We start from the raw sequence: 17,840 nt of genomic DNA on the forward strand, positions 1-17,840 counted from the left end.
AATACTAGTATCAGATAAAATAGATTTTAAAATAAAGAATGGTACAGGAGACAAGGAAGGACACTACATAATGATCAAGGGATCAATCCAAGAAGAAGATGTAACAATTATAAATATATATGCACCCAACATAGGAGCACCTCAATACATAAGGCAAATGCTAACAGCTGTAGAAGAGGAAATTGACAGTAACACAATAATAGTGGGGGACTTTAACACCTCACTTACACCAATGGACAGATCATCCAGACTTAAAATTAATAAGGAAACAGAAGCTTTAAATAACACAATAGACCAGATAGATTTAATTGATATTTATAGGAAATTCCATCTGAAAACAGCAGATTACACTTTCTTCTCAAGTGCACATGGAACATTCTCCAGGATAGATCTCATATTAGGTCACAAATCAAGCCTCGGTAAATTGAAGAAAACTGAAATCATATCAAGCATCTTTTCCAACAACAATGCTATGAGATTGGAAATAAATTACAAGGGGAAAAAAACGTAAAAAACACAAACACATGGAGGCTAAACAATACATTGGTAAATAACCAAGAGATCACTGAAGAATTCAAAGAGGAAATCTAAAAATACCTAGAGACAAATGACAATGAAAACACAACGACCCAAAACCTATGGGATGCAGCAAAAGCAGTTCTAAGAGTGAAGTTTATAGCAATACAATCCTACTTCAAGAGTCAAAAAAAAAAACTCAAATAAACAATCTAACCTTACATTGAAAAGAACTAGAGAAAGAAGAACAAACAAAAGCCAAAGTTAGTAGAAGGAAAGAAATCATAAAGATCAGAGCAGAAATAAATGAAAGAGAAACAAAGAAAACAGTAGCAAAGATAAATAAAGCGAAAAGCTGGTTCTTTGGGAAGATAAACAAAATTGATAAACCATTAGCCAGACTCATCAAGAAAAAGAGGGAGAGAGGAATCAAATCAGTAAAATTAGAAATGAAAAAGAAGTTCCAACGGACACCGCAGAAAAACACAGCATCATAAGAGACTACTACAAGCAACTCTATGCCAATAAAATGGACAACCTGGAAGAAATGGACACATTCTTAGAAAGGTATCACCTTCCAAGACTGAACCAGGAAGAACTAGAAAATATGAACAGACCAATCACAAGTAATGAAATTGAAACTGTAATTAAAAATCTTCCAACAAACAAAAGTCCAGGACCAGATGGCTTCACAGGTGAATTCTATCAAACATTTAGAGAAGAGCTAACACCCATCCTTCTCAAACTCTTCCAAAAAATTGCAGAGGAAGGAACACTCCCAATCTCATTCTACGAGGCCACCAACACTCTGAAACCAAAACCAGACAAAGATACTACAAAAAAAGAAAATTACAGACCAGTATCATTGATGAATATGGAGGCAAAAATCCTCCACAAAATACTAGCAAACAGAATCCAACAATACATTAAAAGGATCATACACCATGATCAAGTGGGATTTATCCCAGAGATGCAAGGATTTTTCAATATACACAAATCAACCAATGTGATACACCATATTAACAAATTGAAGGATAAAAACTATATGATCATCTCAATAGATGCAGAAAAAGTTTTTGACAAAATTCAACACCCATGTATGATAAAAACTCTCCAGAAAGTGGGCATAGAGGGAACCTACCTCAACATAATAAAGGCCATATATGACAAACCCACAGCCAATATCATTCTTAATGGTGAAATACTGAAAGCATTTCCTCTAAGATCAGGAACAAGACAAGGATGTCCACTCTCACCACTATTATTCAACATAGTTTTGGAAGTCCTAGCCACGGCAATCAGAGAAGAAAAAGAAATAAAAGGAATACACATTGGAAAAGATGAAGTAAAAATGTCACTGTTTGCAGATGACATGATACTATACATAGAAAATCCTAAAGATGCCACCAGAAAACTACTAAAGCTAATCAATGAATTTGGTAAAGTTGCAGGACACAAAATTAATGCACAGAAATCTCTTGCAGTCCTATACACTAACAATGAAAAATCAGAAAGAGAAATTAAGGAAACAATCCCATTCACCACTGCAAAAAAAAGAATAAAATACGTAGGAATAAACCTACCTAAGGAGGTAAAAGACCTGTACTCAGAAAACTATAAAACACTGATGAAAGAAATCAAAGATGACACCAACAGATGGAGAGATATACCATGTTTTGGATTGGAAGAATCAATATTGTGAAACTGACTATACTATCCAAAGCAATCTACATATTCAGCTCAATCCCTATCAAATTATCCATGGCATTTTTTACAGAACTAGAACAAAAAAATCTTAAAATTTGTATGGACACACAAAAGACCCTGAATAGCCAAAGCAATGTTGAGGGAAAAAAATGGAGCTGGAGGAATCAGACTCCCAGATTTCAGACTATAATACAAAGCTACAATAATCAAGACAATATGGTACTGGCACAAAAACAGAAATATAGATCAACGGAACAGAATAGAAAGCCCAGATATAAACCCATGCACCTATAGTCAACTAATCTATGACAAAGGAGGCAAGGATATACAGTGGAGAAAAGACAGCCTCTTCAGTAAGTGCTGCTGGGAAAACTGGGCAGCTACATATAAAAGAATGAAATTAGAACACTCCCTAACACCATACACAAAAATAAACTCAAAATGGATTAAAGACCTAAATGTAAGACGGGACACTATAAAACTCTTAGGGGAAAACATAGGAAGAACACTCTTTGACATAAATCACAGCAAGATCTCTTTTGACCCACCTTCCTCTAGTAAAGACTAGAGTAATGGAAATAAAAACAAAGATAAACAAATGGGACCTAATGAAACTTAAAAGCTTTTGCACTGCAAAGGAAACCATAAACAAGACGAAAAGACAACCCTACGAATGGGAGAAAATATTCGCAAATGAATCAACGCACAAAGGATTAATCTCCAAAATATATAAACAGTTCATGCAGCTCAATATTTTTTTTTCAAAAGCATATAATATTTACTCTTTATAGATCAACATGTTACATGTTCTTTTCTGTTTTTCTTTACAAACCTAAGAATGTTAACACCATTCTAAGCTTATTGGTATTACAAATACAGGCTTTGGGCCGAAGTTGGCCCATGGGCTGTAATTGGTTGATTCTTACTACAAAACATTCTCCATGCAGCTCAACATTAAAAAAAAACATACAACCAATCAAAAAATGGGCAGAAGACCTAAATAGACATTTCTCCAAAGAAGACATTCAGATGGCCAAGAGGCACATGAAAAGCTGCTCAACAGCACTAATTATTAGAGAAATGCAAATCAAAACTACAGTGAGGTATCACCTCACACCAGTCAGAATGGGCATCATCAGAAAATCTACAAACAACAAATGCTGGAGAGGGTGTGGAGAAAAGGGAACCCTCTTGCACTGTTGGTGGGAATGTAAACTGATACAGCCACTATGGAGAACAGTATGAAAGCTCCTTAAAAAACTAAAAATAGAACTACCATATGACCCAGGAATCCCACTACTGGGCATATACCCAGAGAAAACCATAATTCAAAAAGACACATGCACCCCAATGTTCACTGCAGTACTATTTACAATAGCTAGGTCATGGAAGCAACCTAAGTGCCCGTCGATAAACAAATGGATAAAGAAGATGTGGTACATATATACAATGGAATATTACTTAGCCATAAAAAGGAACAAAACTGGGTCCTTTGTAGAGACGTGGATGGACCTAGAGTCTGTCATACAGAGTGAAGTAAGTCAGAAAGAGAAAAACAAATATCATATATTCACGCATATATGTGGAATCTAGAAAAATGGTACAGATGAACCGGTTTGCAAGGTAGAAATAGAGACACAGATGTAGAGAACAAACGTATGGACACGAAGGAGGGGAGAGCGGGGCGGGTGGTGGTGGTGGTGTGATGAATTGGGAGATTGCGATTGACATATATATACTAATATGTATAAAATAGATAACTAATAAGAGCCTGCTGTATAAAAAATTAAATTAAATTTAAAAAACCCAAAAAATTAGTAATTGTATATAAAGGAAAAGTGAACAGTCATTATAATTAATCAACTTTCTGGCTTAGGTTACTGGGTGAATAATGTTCCTTTAATTGCACCTGGGAACACAGAAGAAAGAAATAACTAGTTTCGTATGTTTTGAAATTGAGGTGATTCAAAGATATATATAAAAAGATGTTCAGTAGGCATTGGGTATATAGGTCTTATAAAAAAAGTGAAATCTGAGCTGGGAATCTCAAGTTGGTATAAGCATACAGTACATAAATAACATAAATTCAAATGGTATTACCCAAAGGGAGAGTAAAATGAGAAGAGGACATGTCTGGGGAGCACCAGTATTTCCAATATGGTCAGAGGAAAAATGATCTGCCATAAAGACTGGAAGGAATATCTACCAAAGTAGGAATAAAGCCTGTTAGAGTCAAGTTAGCAAAAGACACTAAAAAAAAATAGAAATGGGATTTTTCCAGAAGGAGAAAGTGGTCAACAGTTTCATTTTCAACACCACACAGAATAAAATTTTCCATTTTACTCAGTTTAATGTGGTGTATACGCACATGTGCCTGTATATTTCAGTGTCGTATTCAACAATGCATAATTTATTGCTGCATAATAAGCCACTCTTAAACTTAGTGGCTATAAATATTCCCCGTTTTATTTGCTCATAATTTTGTGAGTTACCATGTAAGATGGGCTCAGCTGTGTGGTTTTTTTGGTCACTAATGTGACCTCAAACTAATGCAGTCATCTGGCAGCTTGACTAGGATACATAGTTCAAAACAACTTCACTCACAAGTCTGATGGTTTGTGCTTGCTGTGGGTTGGGTCTGTCTCTCTACCTGGTCATTCATCCTCAAAGAGGTTAGATTAGGCTTCTTAACCTGGGGAACTTACAGCAGCAAGACAGTGAAAGCAGAAGCTTCAAGGCTTCTTGACACTTTGCTTAGCAGTTATATGACATTTCTTCTGACATATTTGTTGTTCAAAACAAGTCACAAGTCCAGTCTATGTTTAAAGGTTGAGAGAATAGACTGTTAATGGAAGGAGGTATAAAGGAGGAGGGTAGTCATTTTTAATCCACCATTATCTTACCTTTGACTCCAAGGATATACATGTCTCCTATATGTAAAATGTATCAAAGATTTAAATATAAGTGCTAAAACCATAAAACTCAAAGAAGAAAACATAAAGGTAAATCTTCATGACCTGGGATTTGGCAATGAATTCTTAGATATGACAACAAAAGCATGAACAACAAAAGAAAAAAAAAGATAAACGGAACTTCGTCAAAATAAAAAACTTTTGTACATCAGGTAACGTGATCAAGAAAGTGAAAGACAACCTATATGACTGGAGAAAATGTTTGCAAATCATATATTTGATTAGGGTCTAGTAATCCAAAATATATAAAGAACTCTCACAACTCAAGAACAAAAATATTTGAGCTATGAAAAACAGTTTGGTTGTTCTCAATAAGTTAAACATACAACTACCATATGACAAAGTAATTTTACCCCTAGGTATATACCCAAAAGAATTGAAAACAGGTGCTCAAACAAATCCTTGTATATGAAGGTTCATTTCAGCCATATTTACAATAGACAAAAGGTAGAAACAACCCAAATGTCCATTAACAGATGAACAGTTAAACAAATTGTCGTATATACATACAGTGGAATATTATTAAGCCATAAAAAAGGAAGTACTGATACATGGTGCAATGCAGATGGACCTGAAAATGTTATGCTAAGTAAGAGAAGCCAGACACAAAAGATCACATATTGTATGATTTCCTTTATACAAAAACTCCAGAAAAGGTAAATCCATAGAAATAGAAAGCAGATTGTGGTTGCCAGGCCAGAGTAGAGAGTTAAATGAGGATTAAATCTTTAATGTGTGTGAGGCTTTGTTTTGCAGTGGTGAAAATGTCCTGGAACTAGATAGAAGTGGTGACAGCACAACTTTGCGAATGTACTAAATGTTGCTAAGTTGTTCACTTTAAAACGGTTAATTTTATGTTACATGAATTTCATCTCAAATAAGCCTAAGAAAATTAAAATAAAGTATGAACTACAGTTAGTAATAACGTACAAATATTGGTTCATTAATTACAACAAATGTACTATACTACAAATGTACTGCACTAATGTAAGATATTATGTAATGTAAGTATATATGAAATCTCTGTATCATCATCCCAATTTTTCTAGAAGTCTCAATCTGTTCTAAAATAAAGTTTATTTTAAAAAACCAATGCAATTTAGGAGAATATAAAAAATTACCTAAGTAAAAGAAATTATGTTAAAGAAAAAAAAAAGAATATGGCCACAGCTTTTAAGTTGTGGGGTTAAACCCAATGAGATTAATATGAAACCCTGAAGTTCTTAGGAGAATTGAAACATTTTGAACTAAAAAACAAGAGAGAGTTCAAAATACAAAAAAGCTTCTGAGCTTCCAGCTTATTATGGCAGTGTTGTGGACTGAGCTGTCTGCCCCCAAAATTCGTATGTTGAAGCCTTAGTCTCCAATGTGACTGTATTAGCAGATAAAGTTAAATGATGTCATAAGGGTGGGGTCCTAATACAATAACACCTGTGTTCTTATAAGAAGGGGAAGAGACACCAGAGCTCTCTCTCTCAACATGTGGGCACAGAGGAAAGGCCATGTGGGGACACAGTGAGAAGGAGGCTGCTTACAAACCAGGAAGAGATTCCCCACTAGAAACCAACCCTGACAGCACCTTGACCTTGGACTTCCAGCCTCTAGAAGAACTGTGAGAAAATAAATTTCTGTTGTTTAAGCCACCAGGTCTATGGTATTTTGTTATGGCAGCATGAGCAGACTAATACAGGAAAAAGTCTGAGATAGCTATTCAGGTCTATTATGAAAATCAAAGAGCAAAGAGCTCAGAGAGTAGATTAAAGAGACAAGGAGAACAACAAATTCAGAAACTATTCCCAGGAAGCAGAACTGAGTCCTAAACCAAGAAACATTCCTTGGTCCCAGATGTGGTAGACCTAACATCATGTGCTCTGATAAATTTCAAAATTTTATGCATTAGTGAAAGCTATGTGCCTTTCATTCCTCCCCTTATAGAAATGAGAATGTTTTTTGTGATGATTCTGTACCTGCTTCACCATTATATGTTAAGTATGCAGAAACAGTATTTAACTTCTCATTTTAATTCACATATTTCTGGGTCAAAAAGAAGCTGCACCTAAGAAATATTGCCTGCATCAGATCTTTTGCAGTATGTGTGACCATGGACGTCTGCATGATACCATTATAGAATAAAACTTCTTGGGAGCTGGTGATTATAGTTTGCATTTGGATGGATGGTTCATCATGTTGCCAATGGACTAGCTAATAGATTGCTACATAAGTAGTTTCCAAAGAATCATGTCTCCTGGCATCCATGTTTTCTCTAATACTCTACTGGATTAACAGGGGGACTGATTATAGGCTTTGCTTTGGCCAGTGGGACTTCAGCAAACATAACACAAGCAAAGCTTTATTAAGCACTTACCCATTGAGATTTGCCCTCTTAAAATACTCTCCCAACCACCAAGCATGTGAGCGAGGCCATCATTATCACTATTTCCAGTTGACTTAGCAGATATGTGCAGCCACATGATTGGCCCCAGGCAAGAACCAACAAAATTATCCAGCTGAGCCCAGAACAAATTGCTCAACGGTAACCAAATAAATGCTTGTTCTAGCCACAAAGTTTTAGAGTGTGTGTGTTTGTGTGTGTGTGTACACGCACGCATGCTTGTAGCAATAGATAACACAAAAAACAGTGGTTATTTTTCTGAAGGTATTTTCATTAGAATGAGGACCAAATACAGATTGCAATGAATAAATGGGTAACTGCGAGGTGAGGGATCAGAGATACTAAATTTAGGCAACTCTTTTCAGATGTTACATGGAATGAGAAGAGAAAGTGAAAAGGGGATATATTTAAAGGGATGTATGGGATGAAAAAATTTCTTGAAAACAGGAGAAACATCAATATTTTAAACGTTGACAGGAGTGAGTTAATAAAAAAGGAGATTTGGAACATAGGATGATTGGAACAACGCCTGATGGAACAAGATCCTTGCAAAGGCAGAAGATGGCACACAGGTAAAGGGAGAGCCATTTGGTGGGGGGGATGGATCTTCCATGGAAGGACAAAGGGAATTATGTTTGTGGAATTCAAGGATGTGCATAGGTGAGATAACAGGGGTTTGAGGCATTTCTGTTATTTTATCTCCTATTTTCTTTGGGAAGTAAGAGATGACTGAGTAGTGAGGTGGAGGATTTGGAAACCTGAACAAAAGAGAGGACTAGAGTAGCCACCAAAGAATACGAGGGAAAGCTCTGATTCACAAATAGAATACTTTCAGAGCACTGTGAAAGGTCCCATTGAGGTTGGAAACCATGAATGCATAATATCTCAAATTTGGATTATTGTGTAATGTTCTCCATCACTATTCAGCAGCCTGGGTGTAGGAGTGAAGATGGCGGACCATCAGAAAGAGCTCATTAGATTTGGCACTTTGTCAGACTAAAAAGGACTGCAGAATAAAGAAGTAAAGGACCAAATATACCAATTGGTGAGTGTTTTAAGAGATGAATTGGTTAGGCAAGGAAGTAAAAGAAAATGGGTATGATAGAATGAGAAATGGTGGATGTGTCAGGTTTGAAGTTTCAAATGAAATAGAATTAACAGAATGAGAGAACTCAAAGTATTTGGTCAAGAGGGTCAGATGATCAAACATTAGGTTTCAGAATTAAAAACGGATACAAAATGGTGTAAGCAAAGCAACGTTTTCCAAGTATAAGCATTTTAACATTCATGTTATTGGGTCCTCACAGCTGACATACTTTCAGGCATAGAGATGACTCAGTACAGTGGTGAACAGAGTGGTCATAGGTCTCAGACACACCTGGTCTGGATGCTAGCTCTGGGAGAAAGGAGGAATCAACCTTTGCAATCATCTTCCTCATCCATAACTGGGGATAATGGCACTTTCTACCTCACAAGGTTGCCATAAAGATTCAATAAAATCATGCATATTAAGTGTTTAATACAGCCTATGATATACAGTAAGCACTTAATAAACATAAGCTTTATTATCATTGTTATTAATGATAAAGTTATTATTTTTGTACAATATATTCTTTATATTTTAAAGAATGATTTCTAAATACTTTCTCTCTAAGCCATTCTTTTAAATCATAGTAGCATCTAAATGACTTGTACTGAGTAAATGAAGAAGAAATTTTCAATTTAGTAGAGATCATTCCAAATTAAATAAAACTATCTCTATTCTAGGCAGTCTGGGAGAATCAGGTGGAAGAAAAATAAAACAAAAACTCTTATTTGTATAGGAAGTTATCCAGGTGATTATTTCCATCATTTTTCCATGTCTTCTCACTCTTTGCAAAAACAAATATAGATAAAATGTTCACAGTAACTCTACTCTGAAAAATTTTCTTTTCAAGATTCAGAATTGCAGTTAAACGTCTATGAGTGGATGGACAAACTTACAGCAGCTGGCTCATTTACCTAATATATTTACACAAAAAGGCCGGTTTTTCAGTTTTCCTGAAGATAAGCTACAAAATATCTTAGCTTATTTTGTGAATTACTTTTATCTAAGGTAATGTTTTAGCTGGTGCATTATCCATAGTGTTTAACAGTTCATTAACTGCTCAGAATCCCAAGCAGGATTGGGTAATGAACATGGGCTTTGATAAAAGAGGGTGTGTGTTCAAATCCCAATTCTGTCTTGTGACCTTGAACAAGATTCTCAACTACTTTAAATTATTATTTCCCCATCTATCAGTTAGACATAACATTAACAATTCAACAACAGTTTTGAGTTATTACAATGGTTTATAATAGCTATTAGAGTACAGTTACTATAATTGTTTATTAAAATACCTATGAATCTATTTTCCTCATTTTTAACAACACGCATAATTGTTAATTAAAACACATGTGACGTGTACAGCATATCATATTAATTAATATTAATTCTCTTTTATCTATTTAATATACTCTTCAAGGCCCAGGCCACCATTAGACCTGTGACCTGCGAAGCATTTTGTGAAGGGGTATTCTGGTTTGGGGAAACAAAAAAGCAACAGAGATAAATATAATACTAATACAGAATGATATAAATAATATTGTAGAAATAACACTACACATAGCTAATACCATATGCCAGCACTTAACTAACACAATATTATTATCACCATTCCCATCTAAGTTCACAGAATATGTGGCTCTAAGGGCTGTGATCTTAAAGACGGCACTCTAATGCCTCTGGAAGGAAACTACACCCTAGATCAAGCATGATGAGGGCCCATCAGAACTCTCTCAGAGCCAGATCCAGTAACAGTGGTGAAGGAAGGGAAACAGCACAAATCTCTGACAAACTTATCTTCCTGTCTGGGCAGCGTAGTTGTGCATTAATTGCTTAGAAACATAATATTAATAAAATGTATGAGAAGGTTTTTTAATCATTCCTAAATCATCCTTTGAAAATAACTGAAAGTTTCAGTGATTTCAAGATTGAACTCCCTTCAGACTAATAAAGGCAAACTTTATCAGTTTAAAAAGACAAAGGAAGAATCATTATATTCTCTTTTAACAGACCTGTTGAGTATTTCTTTAGAACAAAATAACTCATTAAAGAGGGCATTCTGTCCTTTTATACACCAATTTACTCATCTAATCATCTAATCAGTTTAGTGTCCCTAAAAAGGATGTAAATGCTATTTAATTTACTAGTCAAGTTGGCTATGGAAATTACTACTTAGCATGATTGCCTGTGGATAAAGAACAAACACGTAGGAAAAAAAAAATCTATTTAATAAGGTCATTTCACCCTTCTGAAATGACACTATCAAAAACATGTCTAGATTAGTAAATTATGTAACTGAGCCAAGATTCTATAAAGTAGTCCAAGAATCATTAAAAAAAATAATAATTCCCCGGGTTCTTTAAGTAACAGACGCTTATAGGCCCTATAGAGCTTACAAAAATGTTAGCATGTTAATTATCACTTACCTGTTTCAGATGCTCCTGTATTTTAGACTCTACATCTTCAATGTGTGAAATCATTTTGTTGACACATGGTGCTGGGATGTTTACTAAAGCACAGCTTTTACGTTGGCATGGGTGGCTGAAGTAAATGCCTTCGTTCACCCCTATAGATAAAGCAGACAGAGGATATCAGTTCACAGTCATATACAGAATAGTAAACCCTGAAGTTCAGAATATACAAAAAGTATTCTGCTTTACCAGTACTAACACTCAAACTTTCTTTAATCAACAGATTGATAAATGTCAGAGAATTATAGAATTAACCTTCAAAAAATCCGAAAGCTAAAATAAAATGATCATTTATAACTTAAACTGTAACAAATAAAAATAAATCTAAGAAGAATAAAACTTCAAGAAAGTTAAAAAGTTAAAGTGTTCCATAGCATCATGAAAAAAGAAAAAAGGTAGAAACCAGTTAATCCATTTGTTTCTAAATAGATCCTGAATGACTTAAAAAATGACTTTGACATGTATTTTAAATTCTCCCCTCAAAGAGACCCCACATGTTCCAATGTAAATAATATCTAACCACTCAGGCATTGAGGAAGTTCTTCCTTAAATCCAGCATGGTTTCTCTTGCTGAAAAAAAATAAAAGCGGGTCCCTATCATCCTCATAATAACCTCATTTTCTACCTTCCATCTCTAAAAATTGAAGTCTCATGCAAAGTGTGACTGATGTTCTCACTATGGCATTCAAGTTGTACTCATCATAAAATCCACTCAGTCTGATGTGCCTCAGTGATTCTAATCCTGGCATGTTCCGAATCAACTGAAGGTTGCAGAAGCACAGCAAAGTTGTCCGTGAGACTCCACCAAAGTGCTTACTTGCAGTCTTTTTGCCTCTGAAGACTCTATTGGTCTGGATTACAGCTGCAATCACTGATCTCAAATGCAAGACACAGAATAGGTGTGGTGCCTCAATGAGAACAGTCTGATGTCCTCATTGCAGTTAACCTTGAGGAACACAGAAGTAATGCTGTTGCCTCCAGTCTGTGCCTTTTGTTTCAATGTCAACACATAGAGATGGTAAATATTTCAGATAGCTTCATTTAAACTGCAATCTTTTAAATATCTTTATCTTTTAAATATCTCATAATATCCTCCTCCAAAAATGCAATCTCTGTCAAAATGGCATGTGTTTCATTTATAAGTGTTTACTCTATCTCATATATATTCGTATCCCATATATAAAATAATAGCCCATATAGAAAAATATATATATATATAAACAGTTTTGAGCACTAAAATATGTGCCAAACATGGAACTGTGCTAAGTACTTTTGATGCCACATATTATTTAATCCTCACAACAATCTTAAGAGAATCTTATTATTCTCTTGATTTCAAATGAGGAAATCAAAGCTTAGAGAAGTTATATAAAGTGCCCTATTCCACAGAGCTGGGATGTGGGAGAGCTGGGACTTGAACTATATCTCTCTGGCTTTGGAGTGTAAGCAATACCATGAAGGTTGTTTTTATATTTTTTAAAATGTGGCAAAATAAAGAGAAGCAGTTCTTAAAATATATTTCAGGGCACCTCTCAGAAGTTTCACATATCCCTTGTTTTTGAAATTCGAATGTTCCTTCAAGATATCAATGCTGATATTCTAATGTATTTTACTATGCTTTGACCATAGTGAACACATATACTCAGTATGACTATTTTTTTGTGTTATATTCCATTTTACCCTTTTAGTTCATACACAGATAGATATATATATTTTCATCTCTGTAACAGTCAAAGGACCAAAAAACAAGCTGGTAAAAAGTACATGTTGATCTCTTATCCAAACGTCCTGATAAGGGCATGTTGCCCTTCCCCAAGAAATAAGGTTTCAATACAGTACATTTAGCAACCAGGAGGTTGCCCTTACACTCAAAAACATTGTTTTGCTTCATTAAATGTGGAGAAAGCAAAGATAGCAATGACTCATTTAACATTTTTCTACGTGTGCCATTCTCAACCTACTAGGTGAGTATTAATTAATTTCCACAACACTCCATGGTTTAGGATTAACATTTTACGTACGGTTAAGTGGGGAAAATGAAATCCTGTGAAGTTAAATTTTGCACTGAAAGTCTATAGAAGACATGGCATCACAAGCAGCACAAGAAAGAACAAGAATTCAGGAGTTCTTATTACTGCTTTATTCTAATACATGCACAGTGTAAGCTAAAACTTTCCTTTCCACTTCTTAATTTTGCCCACATTATAGATACACTTAGGTCACTAAACTAGGTGTCCATGGTCACTCATTTTTCAGCTTGACTGATAAGTAACTGTGCTTTTTTAAGCTAAAACTACTCAGTTGCTAACCTCAGATTTCTCACTGAATAAATGAACTAGATGGCAGGGTGTCATATAAGATCATTTTCACCTAAAATTCCATGATACAATGAAGCCACAGTTTTAGTTAAACATAAATGGATAGAGCTCCTCCTCATGAAGCCTGTGCACAAAGGATCAGGGTGAGTATTTCAAGCATTAAGCTCAGGCAGGACACTCATTCTCTCTAAAAATCTGCCCAACTCCAATTTCCTTGCTCAGAATCAATGCATAAGAGCAAGACCCTCCTGGACCTAGGCCAGAGCTGAGGTTTGTTGAGACTGCAACATGAAACTTTCGTTTGAGAAAAAATACGGACAGCCTGATTGTGTGGGCAAATGGCAGTTTATGTTCATTAACTGTCAACTCTCCTTGCTCAGTGAATTTGATCCTTACATAATTTACTCACACAGGCCCAATAATTTAAGATTTTATCACTACCATCCTTCCTTCTCTTCTGATTTTAATATGTAATTCCTTTACATCCATCACCCGAGTTACTGTATCATTCCTTTATCTGACCTCAGCACTCTGAGTAAAAAACTTATCTAAACACAGATTTCTTTTCCACATTTGATTATCCCTTTCAACATCTTGATTTTCTTCCCAAAATGTAGAATAAGCTAGTGCTCTTAAGTTTAGAAATAATTTCTTCTCCTTGCAAAGCCTCTGTGTGATAAACAGAAAGTACCTTTAACTTCTTTTGTGAAAAACAAAGTTCCTTTTAGTTTTGTTATACACTGGGGGCGGGGGAAGGGAGGAGGAGACCTTTCCCTGAGTAAAGAATGAATGGGCCGATTAATTGATAAAAATTATCCAATCTAGAGACTTCCCTTGTGGCATAGTGGTTGAGGGTCCGCCTGCCAGTGCAGGGGACACAGGTTTGAGCCCTGCTCCAGGACGATCTCACATACCGCAGAGCAACGAAGCCTGTGCACCACAACTACTGAGCCTGTGCTCTAGAGCCCACGAACCACAACTACTGAGCCCGTGTGCCACAACTACTGAAGCCTGCGTGCCCAGAGCTTGTGTTCCACAACAAGAGAAGCCCCTGCTAGCCGCAACTAGAGAAAGCCCAGGTGCAGCAATGAAGACCCAATGCAGCCAAAAATAAACAAATAAAATAAATTTTTAAAAAAATTATCCATTCTGAAGAAGAGAAAGAAAAGTGAACAAAAAAGAACAGATCCTCAAGGAATTGTAGGAAAAAAAAAAATCAATCAGTCCAACACATGTGAAGTTGAGGTTCTGGAAGAAGAAGAGAGTGAAATTTGGAGGGAAAAATAACAGAATAACAGCCAAAAAAATTTCAAAATTTGATGAAAAACATCAATTCACACATCCGAGAAGCTCAACAAATCTCATACAATTAAAATATAAAGAGAACTTCACACATCCAAGAAGCTCAACAAATCTCATACAATTAAAATATAAAGAGAACTATGTCTGGGAACATCATAGCCAAACTGCTGAAAACCAATTGAAGAGGAAATCTTCAAGAGGATAACAAAAGGACACATTACATATAGGGGACATGGATATGAATAACTGCTACATTTCCCATCAGAAACAATATAGGCCAGGACATAATAGAAAAATATCTTTAAAATACACGCAAGAAAGAAGGAAGGAAGGGAGAGAAAAGAGAAACATTAAAAAAATTAATTTGACTTCATCAAAGTCAAAACATTCAGCATGCCTCAAAAAGATATTACAATATGAAGCGACAAGCAAGAGAGTGGGAGAAAACAGGTATATATCCAACAAATGACTTATATCTGGAATGTGCGGAGAAAATTTACAACTTCCTATATAGGAAGACAACCCAATAAAAAATGGGCATAAGACTTGGAATCTTCCAAAAGACAATACACAAATGACTAATAAGCATGTAAAAAGATGCTCAGCTTCATTAATCATCAGAAAAATGCAAATTTAATTAACAGTACAGTACAACTTCACAATCACTAGAATGCCTAAAATTTAAAAGACTGGCAAAGCCAATATTAGTGAAGATATAGAACAACTATAACTCATATATTGCTGGTGGAACTGTAAATGACTCCTGGAAAATAGTTTGGCAATTTCTTATAAAAGTTAAGCATGCACTTATCATGTGACTCAGCATTCCACTTCTATGTATTTACCCAAGATAAATAAAAATCCATCTATAAAAAGACTTGTGTGTAAATATTCATAACAGCTTTATTTATAATAGCCCCAAATTAGAAAATCCCAAATTTCCATCAATGGTTGAATAGATAAACTATACAGCACTCATGCAAGGGAATACTACTGAGTAATAAAATGAACAACTACTAATATATGCAACATTGAAACTACTAATATATTCAACAACATGGATGAATCTCACAGACCTCTTTCTGAGTCTCTGAAAGAAACTGGACACAAAAGAGCACAAACGGAATGATTCCACTTATTTAAAATTTTAAAATGTTAAAACTAAAATCATATCAGTGGATATGAGGGGTGGAGTGAAGAGACAGTGACCACAAAGAACATGAATGAACTTTCTGAAAAGAGTATCTATATCCTGTTTAAGACGGTGGTTAAATGGATGTATACATTTGTCAAAAGTCATTGACCTGTATACTTAAAATGAGTAGATTTTATTATACTTAAATTTTACCTCAACAAATTTGTTTGATTAAAAAGACCACCAGCCATTCCCTAGTGACAGAATTCAATAACCTTGTACCACTCTCCTTCTCTTTTAACTCATTATACAGAATATAGTAGAAAACACTTCTTTGAAATGTTCTTCTTTAATAGCTTTCTTTTACTTCCTCATTGACTATTTCTCCTCGTATTTCTTAATCATGACTACTTGGTAAGAAATAATCTTTCCCCTTTATATTCTCTCCCTTAGTCATCTCCTCTGAGTGCTTGACTCCTAAGTAAACATCTTTAGACTTAACTTTACACTGAACTCCTTGCCAAATGTATTCCAAAACCTGTCCTTCCTAGAGCCCAAGCCTAGCACTGAATGTAGGGAAGGGAAGGATGGACTTGCTAGATCCTATGCAGTATGGGAGGAAGAGAATTAAAATTAGAATGTACCCTTTGAGAAGCTGATATACCACAAACAAGGAAGTAAACTCATGACATCAGTAAACTAAAATGCCAAAGTCAGAAAGGCTACAGAGGAAAATGAGCACATTTGTATGATCAGATATAGAGCTAGAAAAGATTAGGGAGATGTACAGAGGGAGGTGGCAGGGTGGCAGAGATCTGATACATTCCAAGCAGTGAGCATGGTGGCTGGCACAGAGTCAATAATCAGGAACTATTTGGCAAATAAAAGAATGATGAGAGAGTAAAGACATACCAAGATTAAAATGTCAGTTTCAGGCCCATCTCCAATATATTTGGTATTAAACATTTGGACTTTGTCAAAGACAGCAAGCCAGAGGTAGTCTTAAAAGGACCAAACCCATTCACAAAGCCAGTATTTCTAAAACTAAACTCATCTTCATTCCATTCAACCTCCTTTCCTTTCTTACTTCTCTGTTCCCATTATCAAAGTTTGCAACAGTTAAACCATTGTTGAATCCTCCTTTTCAAGTTCCTGTAACAATATACCCAGTCGGTTTACCAAATCTTAACAATTCTTTCGTAATCTCTTTAATTCCTATCTTTCATATCCGTTTATCATTCATAGATCAAACCATTATTACCTTAAGCACAAACCATAATAAGATAATCATTTTTATAACAATTAATAAACAGAAACCTCAATTAGAGTCAGGAGACCAGCAGGGGGAGCTCTCACACCCTGCGATGATAATAGAGCCCAACAAGAAGAAGAAGGACTCCTCTTCCTTCCTGGCAAGGACTCAGCCAATGAAAAGCCATGGGCTCTTTGTTTACTATAGCCCTCCCAACTTCCTTTTCCCTTATATAAAAGAGTTCTCCTTCTCTTGTCTTGGGGGAACTTGCACATGGCTCACTGTGGTTGCACACCCCAAATCTGCTGATCCCAAATAAACCTATCTTTTCTGGAGAACTATCCAGCAGCTTATTTGTTTAGGTGAATAGTTTCTATATTTTCTTCTATAACCAAATAATTCTGCATAGTGCACTCAGACTCATACTTTCAAGCAAAGAATTTGGTAACATAATATCTCCAATCGAATCTATATAGGACCAGAGACTGAGCAATAATGAAGTTCACACTTTTGAGCCTGAAATTCAAAATGCTTCTTGACTGCCCCTCAATCATTTCTAGCTTTATTTTAACCAATTATCTTTAAATTTCTGAATCTTTCCTATGCTGTAGTCAAAGTAATCTATTTTTTCCGTACTTTGTGTTATTTCATCACATTATTTGACTCATTCTGTGGTTCTTGCTTAATTTCC

The 17,840-nt window shown here is 35.4% G+C and overlaps 1 protein-coding gene across 1 annotated transcript in view; it reads right to left on the reverse strand.

Annotated features, from left to right (window-relative positions):
- The window catches only part of CCDC178 (coiled-coil domain containing 178), a 355,393-nt gene that overhangs the window by 334,979 nt on the left and 2,574 nt on the right, over positions 1 to 17,840 (reverse strand). The window contains exon 3 of the mRNA XM_059893788.1: positions 11,098 to 11,237. Within this exon, the coding sequence (XP_059749771.1) occupies positions 11,098 to 11,237 (140 nt within the window). The remainder of the gene's footprint in view (positions 1 to 11,097; positions 11,238 to 17,840) is intronic.

The sequence above is a fragment of the Balaenoptera ricei genome, chromosome 14, assembly GCF_028023285.1.
Source record: "Balaenoptera ricei isolate mBalRic1 chromosome 14, mBalRic1.hap2, whole genome shotgun sequence".
NCBI lineage: Eukaryota > Metazoa > Chordata > Mammalia > Artiodactyla > Balaenopteridae > Balaenoptera > Balaenoptera ricei.